The sequence below is a fragment of the Lepidochelys olivacea genome (genome assembly GCF_965140295.1).
Source record: "Lepidochelys olivacea isolate rLepOli2 genome assembly, chromosome: 11".
Lineage (NCBI taxonomy): Eukaryota > Metazoa > Chordata > Testudines > Cheloniidae > Lepidochelys > Lepidochelys olivacea.
This window is the reverse complement of record NC_140421.1, coordinates 10,061,621-10,079,837: the sequence shown is the minus strand read 5'-3', so window position 1 is coordinate 10,079,837 and position 18,217 is coordinate 10,061,621. Positions and strand designations below refer to the sequence as shown.

Sequence of the window (18,217 nt, the reverse complement as noted above, 5' to 3'; positions counted from 1 at the left end):
CTCTTTGAAATCAATTGCTGTAACATTCATCGTTGGCTTATTATCCTTTTCTAGTGTCCTGTTCTGTTCTCTTTGCTGGAGGCTGTCCAGAAAGATGCCACGTCCATTATCTCTGGAAGAGCGAATTTCCAGGTCACTGATGTTACGGCTAAGCCAATATTTTTTGAAAACTGCATGACCCCTTGGACTGTTAATTAAACTAACAATCTGAAAGAGAACTCACACAATGCAGCGATGAAAATTCTTGAGTGCAGCATAATAAGGGGGATGAATGGGACTTGTTCTCAATAGTAGTTAACAATTTTAATAGTGAAACAAACAAGTCGGTGTTTCTGTTGGTCACTGAGGAATGGCAACAGAAACGCAGCCAGTATTTGCTATTTTATAAGGCCTATAAGAGGAATATGTGGACGATACGATAGTGGGGCGAAAGTGTGAGATTTGGGAAGCTGTGTAATTACAGCTAGTGCCTGAGACTGAGGAATAGGAATGTACAGTATTATTACTGTAACATAATAGGCTAGAACAGTAATTGTGTGGGCAATTACAGCCAACCAAAGCAAAACAGCTCAGAATTACGGCAGTTTATCTAGTCTCGGTTAAATCCCCTGTGGGTATAAAGTTGAGATGCCCTGAGCTGCAAACTGTGTGAGTTTGAGGTAGAAGCACTGTGATAAGCTTCCATCCCACACACTGGGGAGCCTACTGTGACAGATATGGTAATTTCCTGAAATATGTTTGGACTATCTTACTGTACGAGTGTACGTATCATTGTGGGCCAGGGACTGTATGTCGTTCCCTGTGGGAGGGTGACTGCAGCCCTTCCAGGAACTAAGAACAGTGTGTGTGGTGGGGGGTTGGCAAATTCACTCAGGTTGTAACATCCCCAAAGACCTACCACCCTGGAGAGGCTCGCATCTACTGGTTCAGACTGGATTCTCCAGAGTCTAGACAAAGAAAGGATCTTTGGATAAACAGCCTGAGTTTAAACTAACTCAGAGCTTTGTTTCTGATCCAGCAGACAGACAAGACCTTCTGTCCAAGGGGGCCCCCAATCTTTCTTGGGAAGGGTTGGAAGAACTTTGGCCTACAGAGACCCCATAAGACTGATGGGGTGACCTCTGGTAAGCATCTAGGAACTTTTTTTAGATCTATGTTTTCGCTGAAAAGCTTTCACCTCAAGAATAAATGTGCTTGCTTAGAAAGAGCTAAGTGCTAATTTATAACAGCTGGCAATTCCACTGTTCATAGACTTCAGAAAGAAAGAAAAGTATAGACACCACCTAAATAGTATAGACTGTTTAGGCAGCCTGGCTTGCTGGAGATATCTCAGTGTAGGCAGGGAACTGTGCAACCTGGAAAAACCCCAGTCAGGACGGAGAGAGACACAGGTCTCCACCCAAGACTGGTGACAGCTGAGGAGTCAGCAGCCTAGAGTGAGTGCCCTTGGTGGACCACGAGGGGGAAATCCAGATGCAATTGCCCTGAACTGAGAGACCTAGGACTGCAAATTGTGCAGGCCCCAGAGACCAAACTTGCTCAAGGACAATGTTGCAAAACACCGCACTGGGACATTTGCTTTGCAGCCTCTCGAAGCAGAATCATGTGAGGCCATCATATTTTCAGACACACCTCACAGCATCAGCAGCCAACTGTCACAACATGGCACATGCTGCAGAAAGGCCATGATGTGACAGCCGCTGATATATTTCAGGATGTTTTCCACTGTTGTTCTGAACTGCTGTCTTATAGGACATAGCCAGGCCCCTCCTGTGAAAGTGACAACAGGTGGCAAGGCAACCCCTTGCATAGGGGGATCAGAGGAACAGAAGGAGATGTGGATTGTCCTGCCAGTGGGGTTCTGTGCGGGGGCTTCGACACTTCATTTGTTCTCTGTGGAGGGGGTGGGGGGGAGAGAAGGTGTACTGGGCAGTGAGAGTGGACAGCAACACTCTAAGCATCCTGAATGCAACATTCTAAGCATTGTGATTGTTTCCACTTACCCAGGGCTATAACCATGAGTGCTGCTGGGACACCGAAAGCCAAGGCATAGCAATCTCCTCCAAAGCATTTCACATCCCCTAAAAGATAACGTCATAAAAGCATCTCATTTCACCATGTTTAAATTCAACCATGCTCCCCACCCTGATGCCTCCACTGCGACCTCTGCTGAAGCAGTCGCCTCTCTCAGCTCTCCACCTGTGCCACAGGTTTTGACATTGGGCACCGAACCCACTTCAAACAAGTGCCCTGGGGCTCCACTGATGGTGGCAGTTTGGAAGCAGGGCTGGAACCGCAACCTCTTCCAACTACAGCAATGGTGAAAGGGGCCAGTCCTCACCATGGTATGGTGATGAGCAGTAACAGATGCTGCATGGGGCAGAGAGTGCTACCACTTAAAGGAGTGAGTAGCAGCAGGCTAAGGGGAAGCAGGGGAGGGCCCCTTGAGTGGGTAAAAAAAGTTCTACGTACAAGAAACTGATCATTTTTAAAAAGAAAAGGAGGACTTGTGGCACCTTAGAGGCTAACATATTTATCTGAGCGTAAGCTTTCATGAGCTACAGCTAACTTCATGGGATGAATGCAGTGGGAAATACAGTGAGGAGGTTTTATATACACAGAGAACATGAAACAATGGGTGTTACACACTGTAACAGGTTTCAGAGTAACAGCCGTGTTAGTCTGTATTCGCAAAAAGAAAAGGAGGACTTGTGGCACCTTAGAGACTAACCAATTTATTAGAGCATAAGCTTTCGTGAGCTACAGCTCACTTCATCAGATGCATATCGTGGAAACTGCAGCAGACTTTATATATACACAGAGAATATGAAACAATACCTCCTCCCACCCCACTGTCCTGCTGGTAATAGCTTATCTAAAGTGATCATCAGGTGGGCCATTTCCAGCACAAATCCAGGTTTTCTCACCCTCCACCCCCCCACACAAATTCACTCTCCGTGACCAGCAGGAGAGTGAATTTGTGTGGGGGGGTGGAGGGTGAGAAAACCTGGATTTGTGCTGGAAATGGCCCACCTGATGATCACTTTAGATAAGCTATTACCAGCAGGACAGTGGGGTGGGAGGAGGTATTGTTTCATATTCTCTGTGTATATATAAAGTCTGCTGCAGTTTCCACAATATGCATCTGATGAAGTGAGCTGTAGCTCACGAAAGCTTATGCTCTAATAAATTGGTTAGTCTCTAAGGTGCCACAAGTACTCCTTTTCTTTTTACACACTGTAACAAGAGTGATCAGGAGAGGTGAGCTATTACCAGCAGGAGAGCAGGGTGGGGGTTGGGGAGGACCTTTTGTAGTGATAATCAAGGTGGGCCATTTCCAGCAGTTTACAAGAACAATAGGAAGGGAAATAAACAAGGGTGAAGTGAGCTGTAGCTCACGAAAGCTCATCCTCAAATAAATTAGTTAGTCTCTAAGGTGCCACAAGTACTCCTTTTCTTTAAGGGGAAATAGTTTTACTTTGTGTAATGACACATCCATTCCCAGTCTTTATTCAAGCCTTAGTTAATTGTATCCAGTTTGCAAATTAATTCCAATTCAGCAGTCTCTCCGTATTTTAATGGGCCTGGGTAATCAGTACAGTGGTTCTCCACCATTTGAAGGCATCTTATCTCACTTCCATCACTGTAATCAGGAGCAGCTAGTGTGAAGCCATTGGTACACCAGGCTAAGTGAGACCACAGAATCAGACCCTAAGATTTCAGCTGTATGAACCAACGCCCTCTGTATCCTATTGACTTGTGTCCCCCCTGGCCCCAAGGGAAATAGCCTGCTCCAAACCCCAGTCCTGTGATAACTCATACTGAAAGTAGCATTGTGAGAATGGGGATTGGAGCAGTTCAAGCTACAGTACAGTGTGGGAACATAGCACAGGGTTGTACCATGACCCAGCACAGCTCCATTCCTGTGGGTGCCTGGAGAGCCAGTCCCAAACAGAGATCCAGTAATATGGTCTGCATTCCAGTGGTTAGAAAATACTGCTATTCATACACTCAGTAGTAGTAAATAAATGTGGTTTAAAAACCCACATAGCTAAAGCAAAACAGGAAACCGTCTAGCGAAACCTCCAGTCATTACTTTGTATTATTCATATGCAAAGACACGGTCAGTTTCAGAGTACTGTGTGTCTATCATTTATCTGGCCACTTTCCAAAGAATTAACTGAAATCCAATAAACCAAACAGTGACACTTTAACATGTACATTTAACTTCTGACATACAGCATGGGCAGAAACGGTTGGATTTTGCCATGTTTCACATGGAGCTGCCAAGTTTCAAAGGAATTGCTTCTCTCTCTCTCCTCCAGGAATTGCAGAAAATAATTTTAAAACCTAAACCTCCCTTTCTACTCTCACCCTCCAGTTTGGTGTGGTTATTGGTTTGATGTTCCACTGCACTGACATAGAGTAAAAGTTTTAAGGGAACTGGATTTTCATCCACCCACAGAACAAATTTAGCAACAGCCTCTTAGCACCAAAATATTAACACAGGTGTGTGTGTGTGTGTGTGAGAGAGAGAGATGTAGTTTGTCTTTTGCTGTGTGCTTTGGCACAAATACAGTGGACGGACACACCTCTAGCTCCAGGAAACAAGCAGGATATTAAAATAATCACTCAGAAGAAAACCTTCTGGAAGATGTCAGAGAAAAAAAGGCTGTTGAACGTGCCAGGTACCTCAGTTTACGGGGCACTGCCCTCTTCTCTGTATATTTGGATATTTATAGGTAGGGCCCTACCAAATTCACAGTCCATTTTGGCCAATTTCATAGTCATAGGATTTTAAAAATCGTAAATCTCATGGTTTCAGCTATTTACATCTGAAATTTCACAGTGTTGTCATTGTAGGGGTCCTGACCCAAAAGTCACTGTGGGGGGGAGGGGGTGTCTCAGGATTATTGGGGGGGGCAATAGATTATTGCTTCTGCACTGCTGCTGGCAGCGCTGCCTTCAGAGCTGGGCCCCTGGCCAACAGCCGCCGCTGTCCGGACGCCCCGCTCTGCAGGCAGCACAGAAGTAAGGGGGGGCAATACCGCACCCTCCTGAAATAACCTTGTGACCCCCTGCAACTCCCTTTTAGGTCAGGACCCCCGATTTGAGAAACACTGGTCTCCCCTGCGAAAGGTGTACAGTATAGGGTAAAAGCACACAAAAGACCAGATTTCATGGTGGGAGACCAGATTTCACAGTCCGTGACACGTTTTTCATGGCCGTAAATTTGGTAGGGCCCTATTTGTAGAGTGCCAACCACTGAGGTGTTCAGGCGCTGAAATACAATGAAGTAAGTGCTGCAAGAGTCAGAACAAAAATGGGTTCTGCACAGTGGGTGGAATGCAAAATAGGCCTTAAGTGGGACATAGGCCCTGTGCGGGTCCTCAAGACAAGCCACTCTAGGCCATGATCTGCAACCTGATCCATGCAGGTTGACCCTTGGGCCTGTCCAGAGTCCCACTGAAGCAAGTGGGGCTCTGGCATGAGAGCAGGGGTCAGTTTGCAGAATTGGAGCCCTAGGCAGCCCTGCTAAAGTAACCCAGAATTAAAGCCTACAAGGAGTAGGGTCAGATCAGTCATTATCAATGTGTTACCTACGGGCCGCAGAACATGCCAATCCCACATTGGCAGGGAGATGGCCTGATGGGTCTTCTCCAGCTCTAAATTTTTGATTCTATGTCTCAGGCTGGCTTTAAAGAAAATAAATGCAGCCTGTAGCATGGTATGTCTGACTCTTCTGCTAGTTTCCATAAACCTGTTATGCAGCTACAGCAGAATTAACAAGGCGTAAATACAACCCACTGGTCGCTCAGAAGATAACGTAATCTCGGACAGTCAATCATCATGAGATCCTGACCATCCACAGCAGAACAGTCACAGTGCAGGTAATTTAGTGGTTCATTCTCAGTCAACACTGACCTTTCAATACAGGAGTAACAAATGTGGAGATCAAACTTCCCGCATTAATAGCTAGATAGAAGACTGAAAAGAATTTGTTCCTTTCGTAGGCCTAAAATGAGATAAGGCAACATCAGTATCATGGACAAAGCACAGCACTGGATTTGCAAATGGAACACTATCAATTCTCTTGTTCGGAGGGCTGGGTTAATATTGACACATGGTGCATAAAATGCAAGCTAAAAGCAGGCAAACCAGCTTGCTTTTAGGTGATGGCATAGGCTCACACAAATCAGTTCATGTTACTGAAAAGCACTTCGGGTCTCTTGGCATTTTGGTGGAAAAACTGCTGCTCTGTATCTGTCAGGAAGTTGGAGGGGGAAAGTGTTTACTTATTCAGAACAAGTAGCTTGATTCAGATTCACTGTCACCTAATTCAATTCAATTTGGCAGCACTTGACAGCTTGTCATTTGTTCCCACGTCCTGGCTTTTTTTTTTCCTAAATAGAAACAGAAACCTATGCATTTTGAGGAGCTTGTAATGACAGCACAAATGAAAGAGTGTGTGAGAGAGACTGATCTGCTGGAGGATCTGGGAGGAGAAGCTAAGAATAACGAAACTGAGTGTTGTGACAATTTAACCAGCCCCAAACAAATAGGATCTATTCTGCAAAGCAAATTATGCAGGCCCAGTGAAACTCCTGTGAGGAAGAAAGGGTCTGAGGATAGGTCCCCTGGTGAGAGTCAACAGTGCAATATTCAGTTATTAATAAACCCCGTAAAAAGAACTCAATCAAATCATTCTTCTTTCCAGTCACTTAGGGCAACACACCCTCTGTAAAAAGAAAAGGAGTACTTGTGGCACCTTAGAGACTGACAAATTTATTAGAGCATAAGCTTTTGTGAGCTACCCTCTGTCTGATTCATGCTTTAGCAATGGTAAGGATCAAGTATTTCCATGTTAATTTTGATCAGCTTAGTAGGGGGAACCTCCTACTAAGAGTGGTCCCTCCTCACGCTTGCTGGCCATGCTAGCTTTTGCCATATGTCCAATGGGATGCACAGGGGGTATACGGTTGGAGTCAGCCAACAGAAGTCACATTTGCCCTGTGTGTGTGTAGCCCCCCTCCCACACCAGGCACAGGGGAGACAAATAGGGTTTCTTCTATGTCTCATTCCCCTCCGCTCCTCAGGCAGAGCCATACACACACATGAAAGGTATATATTTCTGCCTCTGTAAAAGTCAAACCATGAATCACATGTTGGGCCCAATTAAGATGCTGAGTGCCTTCTTCTGAGATGCTGAACATCTCACCTCAGAGGGTCAGGTCCCTCCATATATCAGCGTTCTGTAGATGCTTCCGGTTGGCTCAGAGCATGAATTAAAAGCTCTTCCAGATGCTAACCAAAAAGTGGTACTGGAATCCTCTGGATTTTTCACCATGTAACTGGAAAGACCTCTGGGCACTGGAGCTGGTGGAATTACACTGGGAAAGTTGATTTTCTCCAAGGTCTTCACAAATGAAGTTGTTCAGTGTGTGTGTGACCAGCTCTCTTCAATACAAAACAGAGCGTGAAGATGTGCACGGAGGAGGAAATTTTCCCCAGTGTCTGTGTCATTTGGCTCTCAATGGGGTCTATGTCACTTAGACACTTTGGAAAAGTCAGTTCAGGCCCAGGGCATCCAGAAAGGCACAATTTGAACTAACTGGTCAATGCAAGGCACTAACATTTTCCTTTATGAGAAATGCTCCTAAACTGTAGTGTCTAGGAGGCTTTTTTCCCCACTCAGACACAGCAATGTAATCTACAAAGCACAGCAAAGAATGTACATAGGGAGCTAGGTTATACTAGTGAAAGGGTGGATGGCCTTGTGATTCAGCACTGAAGGGGGGCTTGGCAGCTCTAGCAGGCTCTGGAAGGGACTATCTGTGTGACCTGGGGCAAGCCAATTTGGGCCTCAGTACATAGTGGAGGATCAAGCCCTAATCCTCAAAAGTATTTAGGCACTTAACTGCCATGGGAGTTAGGCACCTAAATATAATTAAAGATATGGGCCTGAGTTCCCGACAGACAGATGTTTGCAGCCCCTTGATTCTCAACTACCTGGCCCCAATGTAACAAAGCTAAAGGGGGGGGGGGGCGTTAACTCAAGCCCTTGGGAGAAGGTCCCTCAGGGATCTCTGCCAATGGAGAAGGAGAGGTAGTGCAGCCTTGCTTTGCCTCACCCCTTCTCCACCTCAGATCCTTGTCCTTGGTCCCATGATGCAACAGAAAACTGCTGTGGTAGGTGAGGCTGGGACAGGACTGGGGGAGCTCACACAGGGGGTTCCTTACACACTCATGCAAAGTGGGTGCTTGGGGGACAGAGGGAACAGTCAGGGTGGTACCAGCGGATCTGCTACTATGTGGCTTCACCAACCATTGCTACCCTCAGAGGAGTCACGGAGGCTACTGCAGTCTGTGCGGGGAAGGTGCTTTGGTCTCTGGCCTCTGCAGTGAAGTGAAGAAAGTGAAGAGCTGGACTGTTCACTGACCTCCTGGATTTGGCTCCTACAGAAGGTTTAGGCCTTGTCAGTGCCAGCCAATCTAGCCTGCATATTATTAGTGAACGGGTTATCTAGGACCAAGGACCAATGAACCTTTAGTCAGATACTGTCTGCATAGTTCACTTCTTTGGTTAATGGTAAACAGCGCCGGGGCTATTAAGTCCATATCTCTATTTTTATCTCTAGCTATCCATTTCAGTTAGCTAATAATCTTCACTGCCAGTCTATATAGTTAAAATATTACATTTTTCTAGCCATCCTACCCCTGTGAGGTATTTTTTATCGTTACAAGGGGCTGAGGGACCTAGCACTGATCCACCCCAATAGCAGGCTACACTTTTACAACAGGATAAAGATAGGGTGGAAGATTACTCCTCTGCCTGCTTCGGTTCTATCTAAGTTCTCATACCACAACTCTAACCCTTGGTATTTGAATGCCACTGCATTTTTTATTTGCTTGGCAGGATTCAAATCCATGACCTTTGATGTCATAAAATGGCTGAGCCATGGAGCCCTCTGGATGAGAGAGTTTAGTCTGGTCTCCTCTTTCACTTTCCAGTATGCAAAGGGTAGCTTGAAAGGAACAGCCAAAGAAAGCTCACTTGGGCCCTGCTGGTTTTGAACACAAAATATTGCATTGAATAAACTGGTTCCCCGGGGAAATTAAGAGCATTGGTAGCAGTGACAGTTTAGGCTTTGAAAGAGGAGCTAAGAGTAATTTTAACAAATACAAATAACACTCACCTCATTGTGGCCTGGTTTCTCAGAGAGAACCTCTGTGAAATTAGTACAGCACTTTGCGATACTTGGATGTTAATGAAAGGGGGTAGAACTGTGTCTTTAGATATAACAGGGTGAAATCAAATAGACTGAATAGCAGAGAAAATATCTTAATGGTGAGATCTCTTTGATCCTGCAAGAGTCTCCCAAAAGAAGTGTGAAAGACCATTTGCTTGAGGCATTTAAAGTGAGACTGAAGAAAGCTCTAGGAAATATATAGGATATATAACCCTGCACAGGCAGGTGGGTGAACAAAATGACCTCCCTACCAACACTACAAAAAGAAGGATTCTAGGTGGACTCCTGCTGAAGGTCGAAACAGCAGACTGGACTTCTACATAGAGTGCTTCCGCCGATGTGCACGGGCTGAAATTGTGGAAAAGCAGCATCACGTGCCCCATAACCTCAGCCGTGCAGAACACAATGCCATCCACAGCCTCAGAAACAACTCTGACATCATAATCAAAAAGGCTGACAAAGGAGGTGCTGTTGTCATCATGAATAGGTTGGAATATGAACAAGAGGCTGCTCGGCAGCTCTCCAACACCACTTTCTACAAGCCATTACGCTCTGATCCCACTGAGAGTTACCAAAAGAAACTACAGCATTTGCTCAAGAAACTCCCTGAAAAAGCACAAGATCAAATCCGCACAGACACACCCCTGGAACCCCGACCTGGGATATTCTATCTACTACCCAAGATCCATAAACCTGGAAATCCTGGGTGCCCCATCATCTCAGGCATTGGCACCTTGACAGCAGGATTGTCTGGCTATGTAGACTCCCTCCTCAGGCCCTACGCTACCAGCACTCCCAGCTACCTTTGAGACACCAATGACTTCCTGAGGAAACTACAATCCATCGGTGATCTTCCTGATAACACCATCCTGGACACTATGGATGTAGAAGCCCTCTACACCAACATTCCACACAAAGATGGTTTACAAGCCATCAAGAACACGATCCCCAATAATGTCACAGCTAACCTGGTGGCTGAACTTTCTGACTTTGTCCTTACCCATAACTATTTTACATTTGGGAACAATGTATACCTTCAGATCAGCGGCACTGCTATGGGTACCCGCATGGCCCCACAGTATGCCAACATTTTTATGGCTGACTTAGAACAACGCTTCCTCAGCTCTCGTCCCCTAACGCCCCTACTCTACTTGCGCTATATTGATGACATCTTCATCATCTGGACCCATGGAAAAGAAGCCCTTGAGGAATTCCACCATGATTTTAACAATTTCCATCCCACCATCAACCTCAGCCTGGTCCAGTCCACACAAGAGATCCACTTCCTGGACACTACAGTGCTAATAAACGATGGTCACATAAACACCACCCTATACCAGAAATCTACTGACCGCTATTCCTACCTACATGCCTCCAGCTTTCACCCTGACCACACCACACGATCCATCGTCTACAGCCAAGCTCTGCGATACAACCGCATTTGCTCCAACCCCTCAGACAGAGACAAACACCTACAAGATCTCTATCAAGCATTCTTACAACTACAATACCCACCTGCTGCAGTGAAGAAACAGATTGATAGAGCCAGAAGAGTTCCCAGAAGTCACCTACTACAGGACAGGCCTAACAAAGAAAATAACAGAACGCCACTAGCCGTCACCTTCAGCCCCCAACTAAAACCCCTCCAACGCATTATTAAGGATCTACAACCTATCCTGAAGGATGACCCAACACTCTCACAAATCTTGGGAGACAGGCCAGTCCTTGCCTACAGACAGCCCCCCAACCTGAAGCAAATACTCACCAGCAACCACATACCACACAACAGAACCACTAACCCAGGAACCTATCCTTGCAACAAAGCCCGTTGCCAACTGTGCCCACATATCTATTCAGGGGACACCATCACAGGGCCTAATCACATCAGCCACACTATCAGAGGCTCGTTCACCTGCACATCCACCAATGTGATATATGCCATCATGTGCCAGCAATGCCCCTCTGCCATGTACATTGGTCAAACTGGACAGTCTCTACGTAAAAGAATAAATGGACACAAATCAGATGTCAAGAATTATGACATTATAAACCAGTCGGAGAACACTTCAATCTCTCTGGTCACGCGATTACAGACATGAAAGTTGCGATATTACAACAAAAAAACTTCAAATCCAGACTCCAGAGAGAAACTGTTGAATTAGAATTCATTTGCAAATTGGATACAATTAACTTAGGCTTGAATAGAGACTGGAGACTAAGTCATTATGCAAGGTAACCTATTTCCCCTTGTTTTTTCCTACACCCTCCCCCCTCCCCCCCACACCCTCAGATGTTCTTGTTAAACCCTGGATTTGTGCTGGAAATGGCCCACCTTGATTATCATACACATTGTAAGGAGAGTGGTCACTTTAGATAAGCTATTACCAGCAGGAGAGTGGGTTTGGGTGTGTGTGTGGGGGGGGGGTTGAGAAAACCTGGATTTGTGCTGGAAATGGCCCACCTTGATTATCATACACAGTGTAAGGAGAGTGATCACTTTAGATAAGCTATTACCAGCAGGAGAGTGGGGTGGGGGGAGGTATTTTTTCATGCTTTGTGTGTATAAAAAGATCTTCTACACTTTCCACAGTATGCATCCGATGAAGTGAGCTGTAGCTCAGGAAAGCTTATGCTCAAATAAATTGGTTAGTCGCTAAGGTGCCACAAGTACTCCTTTTCTTTTTGCGAATACAGACTAACACGGCTGTTACTCTGAAAAATGACCTTATGGTCTTTCCATGTGTAATATATATAATGTCTACTAGATTAGCAAAAAAGGTTAACATTAATACTTTTAATTTATATAGCACAGAAGTAGAAGTGCCTTACAAGTACCTGCAATTTAAACCCTCACAAAACCCTTCAAAACACTTAACAGATAGGTAAACTGAGGCACTGAGTGGTTCAGTATCTTGCCCAAAGTCACCTTTGTACCTGAAACAGGAGTAGACCGCAGGAGTCCTGGCACTCAATTCCTTGCTCTACCCATCAGGTAGGAATTGTGCTTCTTGCACATGATATTGCAAACAGATTGGTCTTTGTAATAACATGATTATTTTACCAGCACATTGCTATTTTTTTTTTAAGAGAATGGTGATTTGTAAAGAATTTTGATCATTTCATTTCACACATTTACAGATTTCAACTACTTCAAAAAATGATCTGAATGCCAGAAGTGTGAATATACAAAATGACCTAGCAATTTTTATATTGCACTCATTAGAAAAAGATATCCTTCCTTGCTTTATTAATCTTTGCAGCACACATATGTTTATATCATGATTTGGATTAGCTAATTCTGAAAAAGGTACCATTCATGATAATCCTGATCTCCCTAGCAACAGGAAAATAAAGAAATAAAGAAACGGTTTTCAGTATTATACAAAGCATAGCACATTGTTTGAAAGCAGCTCTGGCCCTTAATTAATATGCACAGAAGCTTTTGCATTTACACAAAATCTTGCCAATATGATTTGGTTCAGCCATATTTAGCCTGGACGACCAACTCTACAGACAAAGATGCTTGGAAAGGAAATTTCCTGCAAATAAATCCTTTTTGTGTGTGTGTGTTCTAAAGATGCAGCTCTGAACCAGTGGCCACTATCATTGTTCATGGAACCACTGCTTGAAACATGGCAGGTCCAAGGACAATTATATTTATAAAGTTCTTTGAAGAAAACAAGTGTTCAGTATTAGGGATTAAATTCAGGCTTGTTGTAAGCAGCTGACACTCTACTGACATCAGTTCAGTTGTGCCCAAATGTACCGCAGAATTGAATTTGTCTCTAGATAAGAAACTTTTCAGTGTGCCCATAAGGTAATTAAAGGAAGGTTATTTATCAGAGTTACAGGAGCACTCTGGTTATATGGTCTCCACAGGTCCTAACTTGGATAAGTAGGGATCTGCAGAGGCAGTTTTATGTATGTAGAAATATTACTATCTCCACCATTTTACATATAGAGAAATTAAATCAGTGATCTTAAAGTACTTGCTGAAGGTCACAGGAGTCAGTACAGCTGGGCGGGAACCAGAATTTTTATTTTGCAGGGAATTTCATGATTTTAAAATTTCTCCCATTCCAAAATGGGGAGGGGGATCTAAATTGCCCACAAAATGGAATTCGGGGGGGGGGGAACAAAACATTTCATTCCAACAAAATCAGAAAGTTTTGTTCCTATTTTGACTTTTTACATTTTATATTCTATGATATAATAGAAAACTTTTTACAAATGAAACACAAAGTTTCAAAATGGAACGTGAAAATGTCAATTCTGTAAAATTGCCACAAAAAGCATTTAAGTTCAAGTCAATTTGACATTAATCTAAGCCTGCCTGAACTGCTTTGGTGCCTCATGGGAGTTGTAATTTGGGTGCATCACGCCCCTGTTCTCCTCTATGGGCTGGGCTCCCTGGCTGGACTACATAGCCAATGATGCACTGGTCTCCCTCCGGCTGAGCCATTTTGGTGCATCATGGGAGGTGCAGTCTGGCTAGAAAGCCCAGCCCACAGGGGAGAATGGGGGCATGAAGCACCTGGACTACAGTGCTCATGAGGCACTACAATAGCTAAGCTAAAATGAAACATTGTGCTATTTCCAAATTGAAATGTTTCACAACTTTCTGTTCTGTGAAAAATTTAGACATTTTGACTTTTTACCCTGATTTGGTTCTAAAACAAATGTCGACATATTGGAATTATCCATAGGATAGAAATTCTGATTTCTAATCAGCTCTAATAAACAGGGAAGCAACTGGCTGGATAGAAGACTTCAATGAACACCTAGGATCTTCAGTCAGTGGTGCTGGTGATGTGGTAGGTAGCGCTCTCCTGTCTGGCTCTGTACTGAACCAGTGTTGCTAAGGGTCACAAAGACAATGAAAGTGCTGCCTTTTGGATAAGATATAACGCTGAGGTGCTCACTACTTGTGGTCATTAAAGAGGCAATTTCACACATATAGAGGTGACAATTTTGGTGTCTTCCAACTCAGGAAATAATCTGTCTACCTAATACTTCCCTGTGCCTCAGTTTTAATCAAATATAATATTTTTCTTTACTTACTGCCCCCAAATTATTTTGTGTTGCAACATGTTAGTGACAGAGTTACTGAGTTGGCTCAGAGACAGCTGCAGTTCAGTGGTGACTGAAGCTTTACCTCTCTCAAGGCTGTTGTGAGGGCCCATTAATTAATGTTTGTGAAGTGCTTTGAGATTCAAGACGGAACTGTGAAGTATTATCATCTCTCTTTCCCAAGGCAGAGCATGCGATTATTGCAGTTGGATCACATCATATACCTCCCCATACATTAATACACCAGACACTGCATAGTTTAGAAAATAAAATCTTACATGTTCTTCTTCAAACTGGTCCCCACCAAAGGCAGCCACACAGGGTTTGATACCTCCCGTTCCAAGGGCAATCAAAGCCAGGCCAAGCATGGACAGACCCCTTCAAACAGAGATGAAAAACTTCAGCACCACAGAACCCCTTTAGGATAAAGCAGAGCGCTTTAGCTACATCTTAAACTAGATGTATCATTTATTAATCTACACATCGACTGTGAGTGAAGAGCAAGCTGAGATGGGCTAGTTATAGGAACAAAAGAATTATCCCCAATCCCATTCCAAACTATCACAACATAAACCGAACCATTGTTTTTGGAGTGTTGGATACATTCAATTAACTTTGTTGTTTTCTTGCACTTCTGCGCATCGGCCAGGCATAAAAAGGAAGTGCAGAGTTGCATGAGAAAGTCGGTCTCTGGCCCAGCTGGGAGCCGGAAGTACCAGAGGTCAAGAGAGAGGGTGAACCTTTTCTTGTAAAATTTCCTGTCCAGATTTGCCAGCAATACAGATTTGGATCAGCATCACTTTCGGGCGCTCTCTGCACCCAAACTCCTAACCTAGTGAGATCCGTCCATTGCTAACTAGTGGCCTCCCAAATCGCACAGTGGCCTCCCAAAATGCTTCCCAACTAGCATGAGAATACACGGAGCTGGGTGGGCCCAGGGAACTTAGAAAGGTGTCTAGTAAATGTGATGTAGTTTTGCCTGGTTGTGTACATTTTCTGAGCTGTGCCCAGCTAGACAAAAATACTGGCACTTTCAGACATGCTAAGAAGCAAGTTGTGGAACTGTACTGGGGAGAAGACTGACTGAAGCTCTGGAGGGAGAGAGGGGAGATGCACTAAAGAACAGATAGGTTCCTTGTGGTCCTGCCAGTCTGTTTTGGAAATATGCTCGAACTAGTGATTTCATGCTCCACTGACAGACACACACAAAGTTGTTTGCACTTTCCCTAAACTTCACCCACGTCATTCTGCCTGACGTTGTCTTAGCAGGTCTCGAGACTGGCCATGATTTCTAGCACAAGTTATCCACTTGGTTTACGATTATGAAGCTGCGTAAACTGCAGGATGTATATGAATAAAAGCATGTTGTGAAAAATCCCCAAGGCTGATAACCTGACAAAGGGAAGACACTATTAGAGATGCCTATTTGGGTGCTATATCAATGAATAACCATAATAATGTATCAAAACACCAGTTCCAAGACTTACTTACACATGAACAACCTGGTCTCCCACAGTTGGTATCGCACCGACAGACTTTATCACATGCCCAATCACATAAACAATGGAGAGGTAGATGATTGTCCTGAGAAGAAAGGAAACAGTAGCAGGTGAATACTGTCAGGTAATTTATGACCTGCAAGCAGAATGCATATCTGCATTTCCTGATACAGTGGGATTGCTTGGCATTCGCACTGGTAACTGGCCAGTCCATAGCACTGGCAGCTCCCAGGCCTGTAACTCCTGTGTCAGCACTGAAGGTGTCATAGGAAAGAGAGAGGCAAATGGGTTCAGATGGTGGGGTTAAAATTAACAGAGAGGGACAGACATTGCTTTGTGCACATGTAGATCTCCAGGTGGCATTAACTAACCATGTTCCAGTTCAAAATACTGTTTTAGGTGGGTTATCCAGGTCACACTTAGTTGATTAACACACAGGCATTTGCCAGGCCACCTGCCAAATAAATGCGTACTTTGGAGGGTGCATATGTAGATTGTATGTCCATACACTCCAAAGAGGTACACGGCATCTGTGTTTCAGGCAGATGTTTTTAAGAGCAGCATTGACAGATGCAGGGGTTAGGATAACACAGTGTAATGAAAGCATTCTGATGATCTAACAGCAGCTGAGGCTCTAGAAGACAACTTGTGATCCAGTGGTCACAGCAGAAGTTGGGAACCTAAATGAGTTCAAATCCCGACTGACTCAGCTAATTCATAGGAATGTAAGAATTGCCAGATGGGATCAGACCCCGCCTAGACCAGTAGCCTGTCTTCATCAGTGGCCAGTATCAGCTGCTTCAGAGGAAGAAACCCTGCAATAGGCAGTTGGGGCATAACGGCCCCAGGGAAAGTTTCCTCTGAACTCCTACTACTTAAGAGATCTGCTTGAGGGTTTATATCCTTCAGGTCACAGACACCCTTGTATATCAGTGAACTCAGCTGTTAAACCTGAGTAACCAAACAGCAAAATAAAACCTCCAGGATTATGTTATTTGTTTGAATGGACAAGGAAGTTTTGGAAGCTGGATTTAAGCATAAGGGAAGAGGATACTGGCGGCCTATTGGGAACATGCTAGCAGGAAGAGGGATCCAAACTGGTTCTCTTGTTCAGACCCTTGTTTCTAGGACAGCATGAAACTGGAAGTCCATGATCAGTTCTGGAAAGAAGAGAGATCTTCATGTTGTTTTTGAGAAGACAATATGGTCTAGACATCAGAACACAAGACTGGGAAGCAGGACTCCTGGATCCTTATCTCCACCTCTGCCACTGACCTTGGGCAAGTCACATGTTAATCTCTCTATACCTCAGATTCCTCATCTCTAAACTGGCGATAATAATGGTTGTCTCCTCAGAGGGAACTTATGGGGTTTAAGTTATTAATCATTGTAAATCATTTATTGAGCCTCAGATGGAAGAGAAATACAGAGCATTATTAAGAGCAGTGCTCCAGCTCTTGGTTTTTTTACCAGGCCTACCACCATGCTATACAGCTGCCTTGAGCCTCAGGGGGTATCTTTGAATCCTGTGTCTCATCACCACAATATTATGCCACACAATATACACATCATAATTCCCGACATGCGGGTGCTGAAGCACTTATTTTATGGGAACCCTGAAAACGATAGGCTTCAGCAAACATATCAGCTGTTCACCCATTATTGGGGAGGGGAAAGCAGGCGGTTAGTGTATTTGAACTAAAGAGGTTTCCTTCCTTACTTGAATTTTCCAAGCCATGTGTCGGCGATGAGAGCTCCAAGGACAGGTGTGAAATAACACAGGCCGGAAAAGGCATGGTAGATGGTGGTGGATAGGTTTTCATCCCAGTGGAGGAAATTGAGAAAATACAAAGTCAGCAGAGCTTGAAAAAAAAGGAAACAAATGAAACAGGTCAGATAATCCATACACAACCAAGCAGGTGAACAAGGTGGGTTAAATCACTGTGACTAAGGTCAACCAAATTGTTTGTATAAGACTATGATGCACACAATGTCATGGAAAGAATTAAAAGTCTTGGACTCGCCTTTGTGACTTTTCTTTCCCCACCTGTCATGCGGTCAGGTATCATTACACTTCTCATTAGATCCTTTTCATACTATAGTAATGGGGCCCCTGGCTAGGATCAAACCCAGGACCTCCATATTTAATATCATGAGCCCCTCCTACGTGAGCTAAAGGAACAAGTCATCATCTTGGACACAGAAGCAGACTTATAAATTCCTAAACCTAGTCCGGCTTTTAGAGGGGGACAAAGACCCACATTCTGCCAGCGTGCAGTGCACTCCCCCTGAGGACACTTGCCCTGAGCCTCAGTGGTCCACAGCAGTTCAGTATTTACATGTGGACAGTGAGGTGACATGTAATGGGCCTGTTTTCTTTTATGAGGCTGATCCTGA

The 18,217-nt window shown here is 44.3% G+C and overlaps 1 protein-coding gene across 3 annotated transcripts in view; it reads right to left on the bottom strand.

The window, feature by feature from the left end:
* Positions 1–18,217, bottom strand: part of SLC15A2 (solute carrier family 15 member 2) — a 69,960-nt gene that overhangs the window by 35,347 nt on the left and 16,396 nt on the right. For 2 of the 3 annotated variants that reach the window (XM_084643543.1, XM_084643542.1), the window contains 5 exons: positions 17,541–17,682; positions 15,813–15,905; positions 14,600–14,699; positions 5,926–6,016; positions 2,004–2,081 (listed from right to left, as the gene is read on the bottom strand). In XM_084643543.1, the coding sequence (XP_084499669.1) occupies positions 2,004–2,081; positions 5,926–6,016; positions 14,600–14,699; positions 15,813–15,905; positions 17,541–17,682 (504 nt within the window). Of the gene's footprint in view, positions 1–2,003; positions 2,082–5,925; positions 6,017–14,599; positions 14,700–15,808; positions 15,906–17,540; positions 17,683–18,217 lie in introns of those variants that run through there. The other variant, XM_084643544.1, reaches the window with a different exon arrangement.